General features: G+C 37.9%; 1 protein-coding gene and 1 non-coding gene across 4 annotated transcripts; both read left to right on the forward strand.

The window, feature by feature from the left end:
• Positions 1-601: 601 nt before the first annotated feature.
• On the forward strand, positions 602-18854 carry carm1 (coactivator-associated arginine methyltransferase 1). Of its 3 annotated transcripts, none has more exons than XM_048194806.1 (16): positions 603-869; positions 4512-4637; positions 4784-4890; positions 5106-5210; positions 6643-6753; positions 7864-8041; positions 8605-8695; positions 9541-9622; positions 10629-10714; positions 12715-12804; positions 13486-13623; positions 13711-13800; positions 13880-13992; positions 14125-14205; positions 15841-15909; positions 16896-18854. In XM_048194806.1, exons 1-16 carry the CDS (start codon positions 707-709, stop codon positions 17033-17035), a joined length of 1770 nt encoding a protein of 589 aa, XP_048050763.1. In that variant the 5' UTR covers positions 603-706; the 3' UTR covers positions 17036-18854. The 3 variants fall into 3 exon arrangements, with proteins under 3 accessions (XP_048050770.1, XP_048050763.1, XP_048050755.1); XM_048194798.1 differs by having other exon boundaries at positions 605-869; positions 14125-14223; XM_048194813.1 differs by lacking the exon at positions 15841-15909 and having other exon boundaries at positions 602-869.
• Positions 10325-10522, forward strand: LOC125250628. Its single transcript, XR_007180821.1, has one exon. It is a non-coding gene; the product is annotated as a small nucleolar RNA SNORA74 (small nucleolar RNA).
• Positions 18855-19793: the final 939 nt, after the last annotated feature.

The following is a 19793-nucleotide window of genomic DNA, read 5'->3' on the forward strand; positions in this document are numbered from 1 at the left end:
TAGAAAATGACTGATCGTTTCGCTAGATAAGACCTTTATTCCTCATCTGGTGTTGTTTAAAGCCCTTTGAAGCTGCACTGAAACTGTAATTTTGACCTTCAACTGTTTGGAGGTCATTGAAGTCCACTATCAGGAGAAAAATCCTGGAATGTTTTCCTCAAAAACCTTAATTTCTTTTCAACTGAAGAAAGAAGGACATGAACATCTTGGATGACATGGGGGTGAGTAAATTATCAGGAAATTTTAATTTGAAAGTGAACTAATCCTTTAATCATAAATAAAGAGTCTAAAAAGCTTCTTACAGAGTACAACAGTTATATTCAGGTGAAAGCCACTACAACAGGGTTATTATTGTTAACTAGCATGTAATGTAAAATACTGTGATTAATCAACTGGGGAATTATGCTGATATCTATTAGTTATTTTTTCACTTGTGATGGCCTGCTTTAAAAGAGACACCATGTTTTCACAAACAGTACAATAAAACAGAGGTTTCCAAGCCACACGTTTCATGTATTTATTTGTTATTATTATTCTTAAATGTACTCAATATACTCCTTTTTTTCTTAGTAACCCATATCATGTCTTGAAATTGAACTACAGCTGAGGAGGAAAAAAAAGAAGTGGCCATGTGGAGGCAGTAGTAAGTCAGGCCTATCTTGACCATTGACTCCGGGGGAGATCTGAGCCGCTGCGAGCTGCCTGCATGACTCTCCCCAGATCGAAGATGGCGGTGTCCGTGTTCTCAGGCGTGCGCCTCCTCTCCATCGGAGACGCCAATGGAGACATACAGCGACATTCAGAGCAGCAGCCTCTGCGACTAGAGATCAAAACCAACCAGGACGCGGCTCTCATAAGCCTCTCGAACAGTGAGTAGATGCTGGCTTTAAACACTTTGCATCCGGCCTCAGCTGAGCTGTGTATCCTAGCCTAGCCTAATGAGAGTGATGTGCGTGCGGCATGTGCGTGTGTTGCAACCCCTGATCACAGGGACCGGCGGCGTTTGAGTTGTGATCTCAGACACGGCTCTCGTGCCCGTGCATGCTTTCTAAAAGATGTAAAGTTGTTGGAGCCAGGGGTTCGGTTGTAACATGCTTGCCACAAACCACGTTGATCGTAGCATGTTAGCATCCGTAAACACTTCGTATTGTGTTAAGCTGCTTATGGTTAGCTGCTACCCAGCTAATACGCACGAGCCGCGGCAATTCAGCACTGAATGTGTTTCTACAGTCTAAAACATACATGCATGAGTGCTTTTGTTCCAGATGCATGTCCTGTGCATCCAGATTTTTTTTTTTTTTTTTTTTAAGCTGGCAGTCAGGAAGGATTTGTATAATGTGGATTGGCGCCTATAAAGTTAGCCGCAGTGAAACCTTCAGTCATACTATTACGCTTCAGAAAGTGTATTAGAAACGTCTTTAGTTTTGTTTTGCATTGGTTTATTTGTGTCAACGTTTGTTGAAATTGATTTAACCTGGTTGGATGGTGGGCTGAATGGATGCTGTGAGTTAACTTGATTGATTGCGCACATCCCCGGCGCGCAGTTCTGCGCCACCTCTCTACTTTTACTATACTGTACTGTACCTTCACACAGCCCGGTTTCTCTTTCTCAAAGTACAGAAAACATCGCGAAAGTAATGTGAAATTTCGCGGAGGTTTCTTACGGCACCGTTTGGTCATTCATCTTTGTTCTGCGGGGAACAATAGCGGGTCCCCCGCCTCCTTTTCTCCAGTGTCCCGCCTGTTCATTCAGCGCTCAGGGCTTTTGTTTGGAGCCTCATGCTGCCGATGTCCCGTGGATGAGATGAATGTCTTACTGAAACAGATGCGTGACCCACATCCCATAGATTTCTTTTCTAGAAGTTTTAATTCCTCGAGCTCAAATGCCGCAGCACCCTCAGCATTTTTCGTCGAAAGGCCAAGTTTATTCATAAAAATTCATGTTAGTGTGTGACATTTTGCGCGTTTTTATGCAGTTACTTGAGAGAGTACGCTCTTAAATATTCATTGTTGCGTAAACATTATAAAGAGAAGGTTTTTTGCATTTCACTAATAAATTAAAATTTTCTTGAAATATTAAAATTACTTAAACTTGTGTGAGATGAGTAGTTATTAAATACGAGTAATTTATTATCCATGGAGCGGGTCGCCCCCTTTAGCTGCCGTGTTGACGTCACATGGCCGATCTTGTTGTGCAGTTGACTTTGTTGCTAATATAAAAAAAAAGACTTTGTTGCTAATAATGATGATAATGCAGTCTTTATGTTGTACTTTTAGCCAGTGCCCAAGGTGCTTTACAAAGCATAAGATTGTGTGAAAATCGGAAAATTGAGTCGGAAAATTATTATACTGTATGTTAGCCAATAAAAACATACTAAGTGCAACTTTAAGGAAGTAATTCAGCTCTTCCACACTCTTGTGACTTGTTAATTCATGTTTTTTTATGGAATTTTGTTTCTTTCGCTTTCAAGTCATCTTCATTTATATGGCGCTTTTCACAATACATGTTATCTCAAAGCAGCTTCACAGTGACAATAGGAAAATTATTATCCAGCTAAAGTTGGTTTTTGATTGAATCACTTCCGTTGTAAAAATTAATTATTACTTTAGGGTCCGCTTAAGTGTTTGGTTTGCTTGTTTACGTCTCTTTAGCTTGTTGTAAACAGTTATTTAGGCCCGGTTTCACAGACAGGGCTTAGCCTAAGCCAGGATTAGGCCTTAGTTCAATTAGAGCCTTTAAGTAGCTTTTTATAAACGTTCACTAGAAAAAAACATTACTGGTGTGCATCTTGAGACAAAACAATAGCACTGATATATTTTAAGATATGTCAGTGCAAGTTACTTTCAGTTGAAACAGCTCAAACCTGCATTTTAGTCTAGGACTAGCTTAACCTTGTCTGTGAGAGTTAGTCTTTTAGGATGTTTTTGTTGTTGTTGTTTTTTGTTCTGAGTCCAAAGAGCAAAGCCTTCAGCTATGAACAGTAGATGCCAAGAATCACTCCTGTTCTAAAGCTCAGATTTTCTTGGCTTCAGTGCCCTGCCCCCTGTTCCAGAGATATTTTCTTGAGCTGCTGTAGAGACTGTACTTGTTTTCAACTCATTTATATAAATGAATACCAGCCTAATCTATGGAAAGCCTGACCTAATCCTAAAATAAATGACAAAATCCCTCATCCTGGCATTGCCTCTTAATGTTGCTGTGATTTGAAGGCCAGGTTAATGTCTTTCAACAGGACAAATTTAGTTTGCTTGGCTTAATTTTTGTTTAGGTAGTTGTGGTAACCTTTAAGGAGCTAGTGTAGTTCATATTAAAGGATTAGTTCACTTTCAAATTAAAAATTTCCTGATAATTTACTCACCCCCATGTCATCCAAGATGTTTATGTCTTTCTTTCTTCAGTTGAAAAGAAATTAAGGTTTTTGATGAAAACATTCCAGGATTATTCTCCTTATAGTGGACTTCAATGACCTCCAAACGGTTGAAGGTCAAAATTACAGTTTCAGTGCAGCTTCAAAGGGCTTTAAATGATACCAGACGAGGAATAAGGGTCTTATCTAGCGAAACAATCGGTAATTTTCTACAAAAACACAACTGTATATGTATTTATATAAACAAATGATCGCCTTCCAAGTGGTTCCGCCAAAACCGCACTTTCGTATTCTTCAAAACACTTACGCTGTATGTTCTATGCCTTCCCTGTTCTACTTACGGAAAAAACAGAACTGGCACTGCGTTCATTCCATAAGTAGAATAGGGAACCGATCGTTTCACTAGATAAGACCCTTATTCCTCATCTGGTATCGTTTAAAGCCCTTTGAAGCTGCACTGAAACTGTAATTTTGACCTTCAACCGTTTGGAGTCCATTGAAGTCCACTATAAGGAGAAAAATCCTGGAATGTTTTCCTCAAAAACCTTAATTTATTTTCGACTGAAGAAAGAAGGACATGAACATCTTGGATGACATGGGGGTGAGTAAATTATCAGGACAATTTTATTTGAAAGTGAACTAATTCTTTAAAGCTGAAATGTATGTTGTTGAAATGTTTTTGTTGTTGTTTTTTATTATTGTTAAAATAAGCTTTCTCCTGTAGGATCTTAAAGCGACAGTTCCACCAAAAATGAAAATTGTTATTTACTCTCCTTCATGTTGTTCCAAACCTGATAAACCTGTATGACTTTTTTTTTTTTTTTTTTTTTTCTGTAACACAAAAGTTAATGAAAAAAGTGTTTCTATTTTTGATTTGTTTTTGTTTTTTGATATAATGAAAGTCAAAGGGTTTTTTTTGTTTGTTTGTTTTTTTGGGGGTTTTTTTTTTTGGACCCAGTTGGCTTCCAATGTATGGACAAAAACTGTTGAAACATTCTTCTAAATATCATTTTCAAATAATTCTGTTTTACTTAAATGAAATGATCTGTTTTACTGCAGGACTGTCTGTTTGTTTGTTTTATATTAACATTATATATGATCATACATGAATATTAATATCCATGCTATTGCTTTTCTCCACAGATGAGGAGACATGCGTCTTTAAGTGTTCAGTATCACGGGAGACAGAATGCAGTCGTGTTGGGAAGCAGTCCTTCATCATTACTCTGGGCTGTAACAGCGTCCTCCTGCAGTTTGCATCTCCAGCAGGTAAAGTTCACCTCCTTTTACAAGTGCATCAGTTCACTGAGACATTCAGACAAGCACAGCTGCAGTCACTCATAGTGTACAAACTCATCTATGGTGCTATGAAGCATGTAATCTCTTAATGTATCTGCTGTTGTTGTTTTTGCCAGATTTCTCGTCATTCTATAACCTCCTGAAGAATTGCCGTGGACACAGGGGCGAACGTTCGGTCTTCAGTGAGAGGACGGAGGAGTCCTCAGCTGTACAGTATTTCCAGGTTTGTTTGGCCTCGAATTGACTTGCATAGGCAAAGCGGTCAATTGATGAACCTGTTTTCCTCATCTTAAAACCTGAAGAGATCCTTTTAAATTAGTTATAATGGGAATCAAGACTACCGTTTAATTGTAATAGTCATTTTATTTAAAATGGTCTAGCATAAGCAGAAGTGACATGTTATGAATGTCTTCTTGTTTTTTCTTTTTTTCCTTTCAGTTTTATGGCTACCTCTCTCAGCAACAAAACATGATGCAGGATTATGTGCGAACTGGAACATATCAACGAGCCATCCTCCAGAATCATACTGACTTCAAGGATAAAGTACTGTTATTTCTCTCTTTGTACTGTTAAAGGTGTCATGAACTGAAATTGTTTTTATTTTGTAATGTTTCTTAAGGTGCACTTAGTGTTTATATGATTCATAGACCAAAAATTGTAATTTTCTACCCTGATTTTAGCCCTCTGATTTTAAAGGGACGTGTCTGCTGTGAGATTTCAATGTAAATGCCCACTGCTATGATTGGCTAACATCTTTGCATATGAAATAAGTATTACATGTGGAACTCTCTCAAACCTTTACTATGTTTTTTCTATTACAGCTGTCGAGATTAATTGCGAAAAGTGTTGATTATAGCATTATATTTAGATCTACTCTGTCATATGAAAGATTGCAGTGATGAGCATTGTAGCCGTAGTTGATTATAATGGGAGTTTTGGCGAGAGTACAGAACTCAGTCGCTGTGTGATTGACAGCTCCAGTGAATATAAAGGGAACGTACTTTGATCGCTTTTTCTGTATTCAATTTAATCACAATTTAAATGAGAGAAGCAATGTGAAGTTAGTTTAGTCTCTGGCTTGATTTACTGATGCATACATGGCTATAAATGATGAACATCTGACTGTACATGAATCATTACATATCAGAAACCACTGATCACAGATTAGGCATTAGAATTAACACGGTTACATATTGTGGCATTACTGTCGGGTCCATATCTTGCAGTAAAAGTCTGTTTGCAAGGCCTGCACCGAAATTGCGACTGATTTACCAAAGAATCCACGGTGAAATGTACTGAATAAACAAATAATGGTCTACTGAGACATTCACGTAGTTGAAAATAAATAACCACTTTCCTAGCATTAGGATCATTTGGAAAGTAATGTTATTTTTAATCTGGTGATCCTGTGTCAGTGGGTGGGGCCAATGACGCAATGATGTAGAAATAGGCAATGATTTTCTTTTATTTCTATTATGTCACAATGTGACAAAATCCAAAATGAGACATTTTCTGAGCTTGGTTTCAACAAAAGTTGTTTTCTTTTGTTGTTGTTTTTTTTTGACAAACAAGGACGTTTTGAGTTCTGAAACTTACTTGATATTTTTATAGTGCAACAATGGTATAATGACTTCTTACATGTCAAAAGATCAAGGAAATTGATTTATCAACTCATGACCCCTTTAAGTGTACTTGGCATGGAGTTGAGTAGTTTCAGAACTGCTTTCTCTTTGCTTATTGTAGCATTTCTTGTTCTGTAAAAAAATAAATGAATAAATAATAATAATACATTGGTCAGTCAGATATTAAGACTATTATGACCTTGACTTTTAGCTTTAATGTTGTCCAGACCAAAATATCTGCAACTGGAACAGTTGACTTATTACAATGAAGTAAAAAGGGACACTTAAGTCCATTTTACATAAATGCATTGATTCTTGTTCTCATTCCTCCCTCTGTGTCTTCCTTGTCTCAGGTTGTGCTGGATGTAGGTTGTGGCTCTGGAATTCTATCATTTTTCGCAGCTCAGGCTGGTGCCCGTAAAATTTATGCTGTGGAGGCCAGCACCATGGCTCAACATGCAGAGGTATAACATATTCAGATACAGATTCATCAGTCACTAACAAACATTACCGTTTGAGGTCGATAATGTTTTTTAAGAGAAGTCACATGATCCTTCAGAAATCATTCTTATATGCTGAATTGGTGCTCAAGACAAATTTCTTATCAATGTTGAAATCGGTTAATACCCGATACATATTTTTGTGGAAACCAGAATTTAAGGATCCTGTGATGAATTATATTATATTTTTAATATAAATGTAAAATAACATTTAATCATTAATAAACGTGCAGGTAATTGGGCTGTGTGATATACTGGTACTAAAATAAGCATGGTGGTATAGTGTAATTTAATAGTTGTAATATTAAAATATTTTAATATGTAATAAAGTTTTGATTGAGAGAGTATTTTTTACTTCTCTTTTAAAAAATCTGAATGCATGAACAAAAAAAAAAACAAAAAAAATAATTGTATTGATACTGAAAAGCTGGTATCATGCCAAAATCAAGCTAAAATCTGTATATCGCTACAACCCTAGGAGGTAATGACAGGGTTCCTACGCTGTTTGGAAAAGTATGGAATTTGATTTGAGTAATTTCCAGGTATGGAAAAATATTTGCTTTTCCAGACTATTGCTCATATTTAGTTTTCTATAATTGAAAATTAGGAATTTACTGAAAATAAATGTATCATACAAGGAGTGTTTTTTCATGGCAGCTATTTAGTGATTCTTTAGTGATTGTCAAACATGACTGAATGAATTTAAGGTCAATTTTTGCATTTTGGGTTTCTTCTCAAGATATTCTTTGCACTGTATTACAGAGCCTCTAAAAGGACCTTTACAAAAATTTTAAAATCTGTATGTTGTAACTTTGAGAAAATCCATAAAAACCCCCTGAAAAAATAACAATATTTACAGATGACTACTATATACCAAATATAAAGCTGAAAATAATTCTGTATGAACCATTTATGGTCTGAAAATCTACAGAGGTTTGGAAATTTGAGTCTGGAAAATGTATGGAAATTTGAAATGGAAAATGTGTAGGAACCCTTTAATGAGATGGCCTTTGACCTTGACTACTCGAAAGTCATTATATAGTGATAGTAGTGCTAATGATTGTGCTTCCACAGGTTCTTGTAAACAGTAACAGGCTGTCAGAGCGTGTTGTGGTTATTCCTGGGAAAGTGGAGGAAGTATCCCTACCTGAGCAGGTGGACATAATCATCTCTGAACCCATGGGCTACATGCTGTTCAACGAAAGGATGCTGGAGAGCTATCTACATGCCAAGAAATTCCTCAAGCCTAACGGTAAGAGAAAAAGGATTATTTAGTTAAAAGAACAAATCAACAAAAGATAGACACATGCTTAGGTCATGGGGTGTGTAACAGTACACAGAAATGATGGTTCGGTATGTACCTCGGTTTTAAAGTCACGGTTCGGTACAGCAGGTGGAAAAATGACGTGTTTTTTTATTATTATTAAACAGTGGTTTACTGAACAAACGGCAGTAACACACCGGTGCTATTGTAATTGGGGATTTGAAGTGCTTGCGCTTTTTGATGCAAAATATGTTTGCAAAATATTTAAGAATAAGGTTAGAATTATTGCTCTCCGATTGTAATCCACTCCTTCTGTTGGACGCGCATGCGCACACGAGCACTCATTCATTAAAGTCTCCAAAGTTAAATGTAGACTCGCTTGCAAAATGGGAATACTTTTGTTAATCTGTAACATTTACAAGTATAAAACCGTTAAGCCCAAAGGTTTTTTTTAATGTGTATGCTAGCTAGTGTATGAGTAGTCAAACGAGTAGCCTTTTAACCAATACTCTAATACTATTTTTGCATATCACAACTTTGTTCTTTAACAGGCAAAATGTTTCCCACCATTGGAGACGTTCACCTCGCTCCTTTCACAGATGAGCAGCTTTACATGGAGCAGTTTACGAAGGCCAATTTCTGGTGAGCTTTCTAAAAAAAAAAAAAAAAAAAAAAAAGAGGATAAGGACATTGGGTGGGGAGGGAGTAAAGATGCAAAATGTACAAGTGTGAGTAAATAAGCAGCCAGTCATCATGTAACGGATAGCAGATGTCAAATGATAGACTCAAAGTGTAAATAAACTGTCATTTAAAGGGTTAGTTCACCCAAAAATGAAAATTCTGTCATTAATTACTCATGTCGTCCCATACCCATAAGACCTTCATTCATCTTCAAAACACAAATTAAGATATTTTTGATGAAATCCGAGAGCTCTCTGACTTTAACCACCACTTTCAAGGTCTAGAAAGGTACTAAAGACATCATTAAAATGGTCAATGTGACTGCAGTGGTTCAACCGTAATGCTATGAAGAGACTAGAATACTTCTACGTCAGAACGCCAGCTCAGTATTGGCCGATGTGGTCATGTCAGCAGCACGACGCATTCATGTGGTGCTGACGCAGGAGCCGGCCAAAAACAGTGTTGTTTTTGTGCACAGAAAGTGTTCTCGTAGCTTCATAACATTAAGGTTGAACCACTGCAGTCACGTCAACTGTTTTAACAATGTCTTTAGTACATTTCTGGTGGTAAAATTGCTGTGTATGGACGAGTCATATAACTCTCAGATTTCATCAAAAATATCTTAATTTGTGTTCCAAAGATGAACGAAGGGCTCACGGGTGTGGAACAACATGAGGGTGAGTAATTAATGACTGAAATGTCATTTTTGGGGGAACAAAACATTTAAACGTAGCAGATGACTAAGACATAACTCTGTATGATTTCTTTTGTTTATACTTGAAAAACTGAAATTTCCTGTCTTTCAGGTACCAGCCATCTTTCCATGGGGTGGATTTGTCTGCACTGAGAGGAGCTGCAGTTGATGAATACTTCAGACAGCCTATTGTGGTGAGAAATGGGAGGGAATGACTAGCGGATTGGGTGTGTGCTAGTTGATTCGTAAGTACATGCTAGCTTTTTCGAGTTAGCCACGGTTTAGAAAGTTCATAAGGCAAAAAGCCATAACACATTAGCTTGTGTTTGCGCCTTCAGAGGAAAGATTATACTGATAAATAGTGTGTGAAGTATGAAGGTAACTGGAGATTCGTCTCCTCGCATGTAATAGATGAGCAGCGAGGGCTTGAGGGTAAATACGGACAGGATTGAGTTACTTACTTAAGCCTAAGTGAGAATGATGAGGATGTTTCTAGGTAATGGAGAAAGGCAGCGTGCTATATGGATTAGGAAAATGTATTCAACGGTAGTTTTGTGTAGAAAACATGGAAGTATGTATGCTTGCCTTTGTGCCTGTGATGAAAGGCCGTACTTTGTGGTCTTGGTTTCTGAGCTCACAGTTAGTGTGTGGTCAGGGGGTATGCAATAAATTTATATCCATCAAGGATGGTTTATGAAGCATGTCTTTATGTGAACAAGGACGCATGTAATTCTAGTTGTGGATTTGGATATAGGATCCTCAGTGTTTTGAAATCCATCAGAGCTACTTTTTCCACTTTCATGCCCTTGAGAGGCCAATTAACTTGTCGATTGTGTGCTTGATTTTCAGTCCACTTATTTCTATACATCATAATTGTAGTGTGTGTGTGGTTCATGTCCAGCAGTAGTCAGCTGTTCAGGCATTTGTGTTGTCTGTAATGGTGTTAGACTGCTGGGACAGTGACCTGCTATGGTCTGGCTCTAGGGGGCGCTGTTGTAGCATCCTCCAGAGTTCAGGTCGAGGCAGGAGAGCCCTCTGAGCTAGGACTGAGTCTGATTTACTGTGGCTCAGCCCTTGACAAGAGGCCTCACAGCATGTCGTCCTGTTTGATTGCACCCGTCTCATCCTCCTCCGCATGCAGGACTGAGTGTTATATTGGGATGTCTTGCCACTTCTCATTTATTCTCTGATTTCTTTCAGGACACTTTTGATATCAGGATCCTTATGGCCAAATCAGTGAAATATACAGTCAACTTTTTAGAAGCTAAAGAAGAGGATCTTTACAAGTATGGTTCCTCCAATTGCATAATTTATATTGCATTTAAAGGGCTAGTTCACCCAAAAATGAAAATTCTGTAATTAATTACTCACCCTCATGTCGTTCCATGCCCGTAAGACCTTTGTTCATCTTCAGAACACAAATTAAGATATTTTTGATAAAATCCGATGGCTCAGTGAGGCCTGCATTGACAACAAGATAATTAACACTTTCAATGTCCAGAAAGCTACTAAAGACATATTTAAAATGGTTCATGTGACTACAATCATACCTTGACAAAGGCTTTGTGCCAAAACGTTGGTCAGTAAAACTTTCTGCATGTGAGTGTCAGTCAGATCTTTCAAATACTGCAGTGGTTCAACCTTAATGTTATGTCAAGAATACTTTTTGTGCGCCAAAAAAAACGACTTTATTCAACAATATTTAGTGATGGGCGATTTCAAAACACTGCTTCATGAAGCTTTGAAGCTTTATGAATCTTTTGTTTTGAATCAGTGATTCAGAGCGTGTATCAGACGATCTCAAACTGCCAAAGTCACGTGATTTCAACGAGGTTTTGTTTCGTCATAAGTGTTTAGAAACGTTTAGAAATTTCAATGGTTCACGTGACTTTGGCAGTTTGATACACGCTCCGAACCACTGATTCAGAACAAAAGATTCATAAAGCTTCGAAGCTTCATGAAGCAGTGTTTTGAAATCGCCCATCAATAGACGTTGAATAAAGTCGTTTTGTTTTTTTGCCACACAAAGTATTCTCGTTGCTTCATAACATTAAAGCTGCAGTCCGTAACTTTTTTTGGTTAAATGATCCAAAATCAATTTTTGAGCAAGTACATAACCAACCAGTGTTCAAAACTATCTCATTATCTTAGCTCGATTCACAACGGTAAGCTTGTAAAAATGTTTTATAATAAGAGGGACATAGTGGATTTCCGCGGGAAATTCGAGCATGCAGCAGTTCGTCTGTGTGTCATTACGTCACGTCCGTAAACAGAAAGGAAGGAGTCCCGTCGAGAGGCTAGTCGGTTTTATCACGTGAGGATGCAGCTGGTAGTGGATAATTTATAGTCTTTTCTCACAGCAGCTGAAATAATTAAACTTATAATTTTGATGGCGGATTGTAATCCAGAAAGGTCCAAATGACAATCATCAGTGACAACTAGAGATTCAGCTGTGGTCAAAAAGCAAAACACTTTGGAAAGTTGAGTGGCTACAGAAACTGAAATCTACAGGTAACGCTAATATACACATAGTCATAGTAATGCTGATGTTGTTAACATTAACGATTTGAGAACAAAGTATAACAGTAATAATAATTTGCACAGTTTGACATGATCCGAGTTAAACGATCGTTAGATTTAATCATCATTAGCAGCACGATGTATTGTAGGCCTAATGCTTTTTCCCTCAGTTGGTCAGAACAAAAGTGGCAGAAATGTGACTTGTTCAGATGATATTTTCCAGTGAAAATTCTTATTTTGGTCATACTTTCAAGACGTTGAATCTGTGATTCTGAAGTACAGTATCCACACCCGTGCGGTGATTGACAGCAAGCATTAGATTCATCCGCGCTGACGAGCTGTGCCGAGGCACAACGCACGTACAGATAACTGTTCCGCATATGACTGCAATTGCAGGTTTCAAACAAGAGATGGCGACAAAGAGGAAAAATCGCGGACAGCAGCTTTCATGTCACTGTAGTCACATGAACTGTTTTAAATATGTCTTTAGTAGCTTTCTGGGCATCTGAAAGTGTTAATTATCTTGCTGTCAATGCAGGCCTCACTGAGCCATCGGATTTTATCAAAAATATCTTAATTTGTGTTCTGAAGATGAATGAAGGTCTTACAGGTGTAGAACGACATGAGGGTGCGTAATTAATGACATTATTTTCATTTTGGGGTGAACTAACCCTTTAAATGCAGCCTTTTTATTTTAAGATATTGTAAAAAAGAATCGTGTCAGCCTGTCCAGTTGTTTAATATATTCGTTTCTTTCTCTTCCCAGGATAGAAATCCCCTTCAAATTCCACATGATGCATTCAGGGCTTGTACATGGGCTGGCTTTTTGGTTTGATGTCGCATTCATTGGATCAGTGTACGTTCCAACACATTCTCTTTACAGTGTTTTCACACTTTAGTCACCCCTCTTTCCATCAAACATATTTTATTGGACTGTCCCAACATTTTTTTATGTAATAAACTCACTTAAGTGTTTAGTGAGGTTTTAACAGAAAAGGTTTTACATTTTTATCATATGTTAATGTAAAACAACATCCATAATATTAACTGCTGTTTTGTTGGGTTTTTATTTTTGTTGTAGTTATGCAACTCTGTTTTTGCCATGAAGATGCAGACATGGCATTAAAAAGCTATACTACTACTCACTTGAGTCCTCTCTGACAGAGCCACGTTCAGACTATTCTAAATGGTCAAAAATGTGACCCAACAAGTGAAAGAACACTGTTCTCTTTGCATTCATAGTCACTAGTGTTCTCAGATCTGATTTTGGTTCATTTTAGTCTATTTATTTATTTGAATCCTGAACCAAGTGAATATTGTGTAAATTTTCGTCAATAATAATTAGAAAAATAATAACACTGCAATAAAATTAATATAAAATTATAATAATTGTAATTTTGCGACGGAAAGCCCTGTATCTGTTCAGTAAGGATACATGTACCATTGCAGCCATTGCTATTACGTGGAGTTGCTTTTTAATGTTTTGTAATCCGAGTATTGTGACAGGTATGTTCTTGTGCTGTGTGTCTGTGTACAGGATGACGGTGTGGCTCTCTACGGCCCCCACCGAACCCCTCACTCACTGGTACCAGGTGCGCTGTCTGCTGCAGTCACCTCTCTTTGCTAAGGCAGGGGACACAATGTCAGGCACTGCACTTTTAATCGCCAACAAGAGGTGAGCACACACAATTCTTTGTGTTAACCCTCAGATTGTTAACGTTAGGTGGTTAACGCTCTAATTTGTTTACGCTTCCTCTTTCAGACAAAGCTATGACATTAGTATTGTTGCTCAAGTGGACCAGACAGGCTCCAAGTCCAGTAATCTACTTGATCTCAAGAACCCCTTCTTTCGGTGAGAGGATGCATCGCTTCGGAAACCAATAAGAGGATGTCTGAAACGTGTGTTGCTTACCCTATGCTGTGTTCTGCAGGTACACGGGCACAACACCCACCCCACCTCCAGGGTCACACTATTCCTCCCCCTCAGAGAACATGTGGAACACTGGGGGAACCTATAGCATGAGCCAAGGCATGGCTGTGTCAGGTAGCTCTTACACAAGTATTCCTCCTGACCTTTTTTCGCATTTACATCAGTAAGCCGCAATTCCTCCCATCCAGCTACTGTTGCATTACTGGAGTAATATCACTCACATTTTGCTCTCTTTTTGTCTGTCAGGGATGCCTACAGCCTATGATCTCAGCACTGTCATTGGCGGCAGTGGGACAACAGTGTCCCACAACAACCTCATCCCCCTTGGTACAGACACGCATGCACGTATGGATATTTACACAAACACACACACGCTCACACATACACACAAATGAGCTCCTGGTGTGGTTCATTTAAAGAGAGAGTTCACCCAAACATGAGAATTCTGCCGTCATTTGCTCATCCTCATGTCAAATCCATAAAACTTTAGTTCACCTTTGAAACACAAATAAAGATATCTTTAATATTCTCTTATAATTGTGTCCACCTATTAAAAAACCAAAATTTTTATACTACAAAAAGACATGGTAAAAGTAAACCATAAACTCAGACCTCATTGGTTCTCGCACATCAAGCAAGCAGGTTTGAACTGCTGTGTTTACTGTATTTTTGATGATCTCTATGTATGCGTGTTGATCAATGTTTTTATATATATGAATAAATGGCTAAATTAAATCTGCTCATTATATAAAGCAGGGGTCTCCAAACTCTGTCCTGCAGAGTTTAGCTCCAACTTCATCTGCCTGGAAGTTTTATTTCACCTGCCTGGAAGTTTCTAGAACGCCTGGTATAGGCCAGAACACACCAAGCCGACGCCGACGAACTAGTGGCGATGAAAGCAGACTGTGGGGTTGGCTCGGCTCAAGTTGGCACGTCAGTTCTGCGCCTGCGTGAGATGAAATGCCTTTCCGAACCAGCAGGCGGCAGTAGCAGAACAGCCAATCAGAATGATCATATGGCCCGGCGGACCGACGAGCTCCGACTCCGATTCAACATTTCAAATCGGCTGAATAAAAGCCGACGAGGATCAACTTCAGCCGACGGTGCGGAACACACTGAGAAAACTTAGTCGGCCGACGAAGAAAAACTGCCCGACGGCCGACCGTCGGCTTGGTGTGTTCCTGCCTTTAAGACCTCGATTAGCTGCTTCAGGTGTGTTTAATTGGGTTTGGAGCTAAACTCTGCAGGACAGTGGCTCTCCAAGAGCAGGATTGGACACCCCTGATATAAAGTGATTGTGTCTCTTCAGAAGACTTGGATTAAACAACTCAATTCATATGGATTACTTTTTTGAATGTCTTTTTGTATACAACCAAACTTTGATACTTCAGTGGATGGACAAAAACGATGAGTGGTAATAAAAATATCTTTATTTGTATTCCGAGGATGAAAAGAAGTCATACAGGTTTGGAACAATATGAGTGTGTTTAATTTCTGGGTGAACTATCCCTTGAAGAACCAAAGGCTGAGATAAAAAAAAATAAAGTTTGTGATATTAAAGGGGCCACATCATGAAGGATCAAATTTTTATCTTTAAGTTGATCTTTTGAGACTATACTTATTATGCAGTATATAGCTTTTTATATATTAAAGGTTGAGAGAGGGTTGAATATGGCCATTAAAACATCTTTGGTGCAGAAAACATAATTTATAATGGGAAAATAAATGTATGATATGACCCCTTTAATGTATGCCATACATTACATTTTTATATTATTTATCTCTTATAAAAGCCTTTACAGGACAATAAATAGTTTTTTTAATATATTGATATTGGGAGAGTTTAAGATCTTCTATATTACAGTTGGTCACCTCCTGCTTCACTTCAAGTGTTCATGTGTTTCTTGTTAATCACTTTGCTCGTGTAAATTGAAGAGAGGTGTCTGTCTTTTTCCCCTCCAGTGAACACGGGGATTGTGAACCACACTCACTCCAGAATGGGCTCTATAATGAGCACCGGAATCGTCCAGGGTGAGTGTCTCTTCTCTTACTGTCTTCACTGATAAAAGTAATAGTTCACCCAGAAAGGAACATTCTGTAATTTACTCACCATGTTACATCTAACAAAAAATGAAACTTTTTGTATTAAGATATTTAAAAAAATTTTTTTTTTTTTTTTTTTTTTTTGTCCATTCACTGAAAGTCCGTACAACCAAAAATATCAGTTCATATGGATTACTTTTACAATATCTATGTAATTAACTGAGTGGTTTAATCAAAGTCTTCTGAAGAGACATGAGACACTTTACACGATGAACAGATTTAATTTGGGTTTTTATTCATATATAAACATTGATCATCGCAAGATGTTGCTTCATGCATGAGAACAAACCTCATTGGTTTGAGCTCCTGTGATGATGAGAGAATATTAAAAATATTCTCATTTGTATTAGACAGAAGATTATTATTTGTCTTGTGGGTTTGAAACTACATGAGGATGAGTAAATGACACAATTTTCATTTTTATTTCACCGAGTGAACCAAAAAAAAAAAAAACATTAATTTTAATATTGTTGCACTGAACATTAGTTCTTGGTGAAATATGAATAGGCCTTTATATTACAGTGTGTGCTGAGAGCCTGCAGATGGATATATTGTATTCATTCTCAAACCATGAGGGTTGTATTTTCGAGATACCTTGAGTAAAAAAAAAAAAAAAGTTCCACATCTCCACTTTATTCTATTCCAGTCCAGTCGAACAGGTGTCTCTTTACCACCTCACACAAGCACTCGTCAACACGGCATCTATTTTTGTTGTCGTCACCAGTAGTTTGAATTAGTGCACAAAAATTTAAGTACAAGCTAAGCTAGATAAAATAGCTAGCTGCACACATACAGTGACAATTTGCATCATGCGCACTTTACACATACCTTATCGTATACGTAAAAACCAAAGTATACATTGGACTTTAACATCAGGTGTTCATAAATTTCTTATTACTTTTATCTCTTCTCAGGGGCCACAACTGCCCAGCAGGGTCCCAGCAGCGGCAGTCCTCATTACCCCGTCACCAACCAGTTCACCATGGGCGGCCCGGCTATCTCCATGGCATCTCCTATGGCCATCCCCAGCAACACCATGCACTACGGGAGCTAAGGCCAAAGGACGGCCTCTGCATGTCCAATCTCCCCAACCCCCCCCACCCCTGCAGATCAACCACAGCCAAATTCAGAATACCAAAACCAGTGCACCAGTCTCTGACCATCACTTTATAGTCTCTCTCTTGCTCTCTCTATATATATAGATATACATGTATACGTATATATATATTCTAAACTCTCTTTATCTCACTGGTGTTTTATTCTTACATATCCGTCCCGCGGCCCTATAACGTTAGTGTGCGCAGGCATCCTGCCAGTTCAACACGTCTGAGGTGTGTCATTGTTACTCTTCCCCTCCCCAGCCGCACACAGCACCTGCTCCACAACCAGCCACTAGGAGGCAGCACTTGTCTGTAAGCATGCTGAAAAAGCACAAACCAGAGACTCAAGACTCAACGGAAAGGACTCGGTCGGAAGAACGCTGTCAACGGGACACTTTTTTTTTTTTTTTTTTTTTTTTTTTTTCCTTTTTTTAAATATATGAATGATTTACAAATGCACACGTTCCCCCTTCATGAATTCCCTCTCTTTTTAGCCTCACATATGCCATCATTGACTGACTATTAATATGAATTTGAGATCTATTGCAGGATCTTGCCACTGTTCCTTAAAAGTCCAGCTATGTTGAACCTACTCTTCTCTGTCGGCTTTTTTTAAGTTTCCAGCGACATCGACTGGCCATCTCGATTCTCTCAGCATCGGCTTTTGACCACCACCCCGACTCGCCTAAATGTTTGCGACCCTTCATCGCTCACCAGAAGAGATGGACACGTGCTGTAGATGCTCCCAGAGTTCATTACGACTACTAGCACAGTACCGCTGGATCCTGCCTGTAGACAAGCATAGCGTAGATAGAGATCGTCTTACTTTTCATTCCATTTCTGACTGTGTTTTAATGTAGTGCAGTCCCAGATTTATGTATTTTGCTTGGTGTTCCCTGAGGTGAATTCTGAGCGTGGTTTATCGAGACCGCTTCTGTCTTCCCCCGACTCAACACAAAGCAAATCTGACTTATAAATTGGCGGATTCATTATCAGTCAATTATAAGGACATAAAAGGTTTCAGAAATAAAAGACCAGCAACAAACCCTCCACTACCAGCCGAGGAGGACGGCGGAGTGCTGGGAAGGACAGTCGGCAACTAGGGGGAAGAAAACAGAAGGATGAATGATATAAACAGTGAGGTCCGTGGACACACACTGACCGCTGCAGCAGGACAACTGTTTGGAATTGCAGTATCCTAGTTTACATCCCTTAAACTTTTATTTTGTCAACTTCTGTGTGTTGTGAGACTCATTGAGGAAAGGAGGAGATCAAGTGACGCCTGACTAGCTATAACTTTCCTCCTCGTTTCCTCCTCTCTCTCTCTCTCCCTCCTTCCCCTCCCACACCGGGGATATGACAATAACCCCATCAAAGACTTTGAAGTTGTATGCACCGCTTCCAGGCAATTTCTTTTTCTTTTTTTTTTTTTTTCCAGTTCATTTGGTTTGAAATAGCAACTTTCATGAGATCATGAGATGAAAACAACCATGTCTGTTAGTTTGTAGAATTGACTTTTTGTTTTGGTTTTCTTTCACAAAAAAGCAACAGACAAAAAAAGGAGCAAATTAAATGTTGATGGAGAAGTCCCTACGTGTGGCTGCTTACAGTAGCATTTTGTTATGTTTTATGGACGAGTGTGCAAAAAAAAAAAAGTATAAAATCAAAACTTGATGGATTGAGGAATCACGTGATCTGGATAAGTTATAGATGGCTTTCCATTGAAGCAGATCTTAAATAGAATAAAAAAATAAATAAATTCAATACACTTTACATTGATGTTCAGTTTGTTAATATGCATTTGGTATTATGAACTAACAATTAATTTTTACAGAATTTATTAATCAAGGTTGTCAATTTTTAAATATACCATTGTTCATTCATTTGTGTGTGTGTTAACATTTGAAGTGGATCAACCTTTCATCAAAGTTGTCCTAAAACCTTCTTCTTAGGACAACTTTGATTAACTTTTTTTGATCCACTTCAAATGTTAACTACTATATTAATGTTAATTTATAGAGCTTGAAATGTGTAAAATATATGTAGAAATTAACCAAGATAAAAGCTTAAATTGTTCATGCTAGCCATTGTATTAACATACAAAACATTATTGTAAAGTGTTATACAAAATTCTGCAATATCGCATGTTGTTCAACACCCAATGACTTGCTAGCTTTGTCGTTCATGAAACACAAAAAAGAGAAATTTTGCAGCCTGAGCTTGTCTAAGTTGCTCTTTTCCATACAATTAAAACAGCCAGTACGTGGATTTTGTCTCTTTTTAACATAAAGCTGCTGTATTTTTTTCTGAATACTTATAGGGACTAATTTTAAGGTGTTTTTATGCCCTTTCTGCTTGTCAACCACTGGTCACTGTCCACATTTGTTGTATGAAAAAGAGCAGATTGGACTAGATTGGTGAAAAAAAAAAAAAAAAAGGAAGTCATACAGGTTTGGAGCAATATGAGGGTTTAGGAATGATGAGAGAACTATTATTTTTGGGGTGAACTATCCCTAGTTTAAAAAAAAAAAAAAAAAAATATATATATATATATATATATATATATATATATATATATATATATATAACAAAATCTATTTAAAATACATTTATTTCATACTTGGTATACAATACACATTTATTGACATTACTTAAGAATTATTGATATGAAATTATAATTAAACTTTAATTATTTGGAGTACTTCTTTATTG

The sequence above is a fragment of the Megalobrama amblycephala genome, linkage group LG1 (assembly GCF_018812025.1).
Source record: "Megalobrama amblycephala isolate DHTTF-2021 linkage group LG1, ASM1881202v1, whole genome shotgun sequence".
Classification (NCBI taxonomy): Eukaryota; Metazoa; Chordata; class Actinopteri; order Cypriniformes; family Xenocyprididae; genus Megalobrama; species Megalobrama amblycephala.

Coding starts and splice junctions, on each gene's coding strand:
- carm1 (XM_048194798.1), top strand. CDS start 707: ATGACTCTCCCCAGATCGAAGATGGCGGTGTCCGTGTTCTCAGGCGTG. Junction 870..4,511: donor TCTCATAAGCCTCTCGAACA/GTGAGTAGATGC, acceptor TTTTCTCCACAG/ATGAGGAGACATGCGTCTTT. Junction 13,624..13,710: donor CTTTTAATCGCCAACAAGAG/GTGAGCACACAC, acceptor TTCCTCTTTCAG/ACAAAGCTATGACATTAGTA.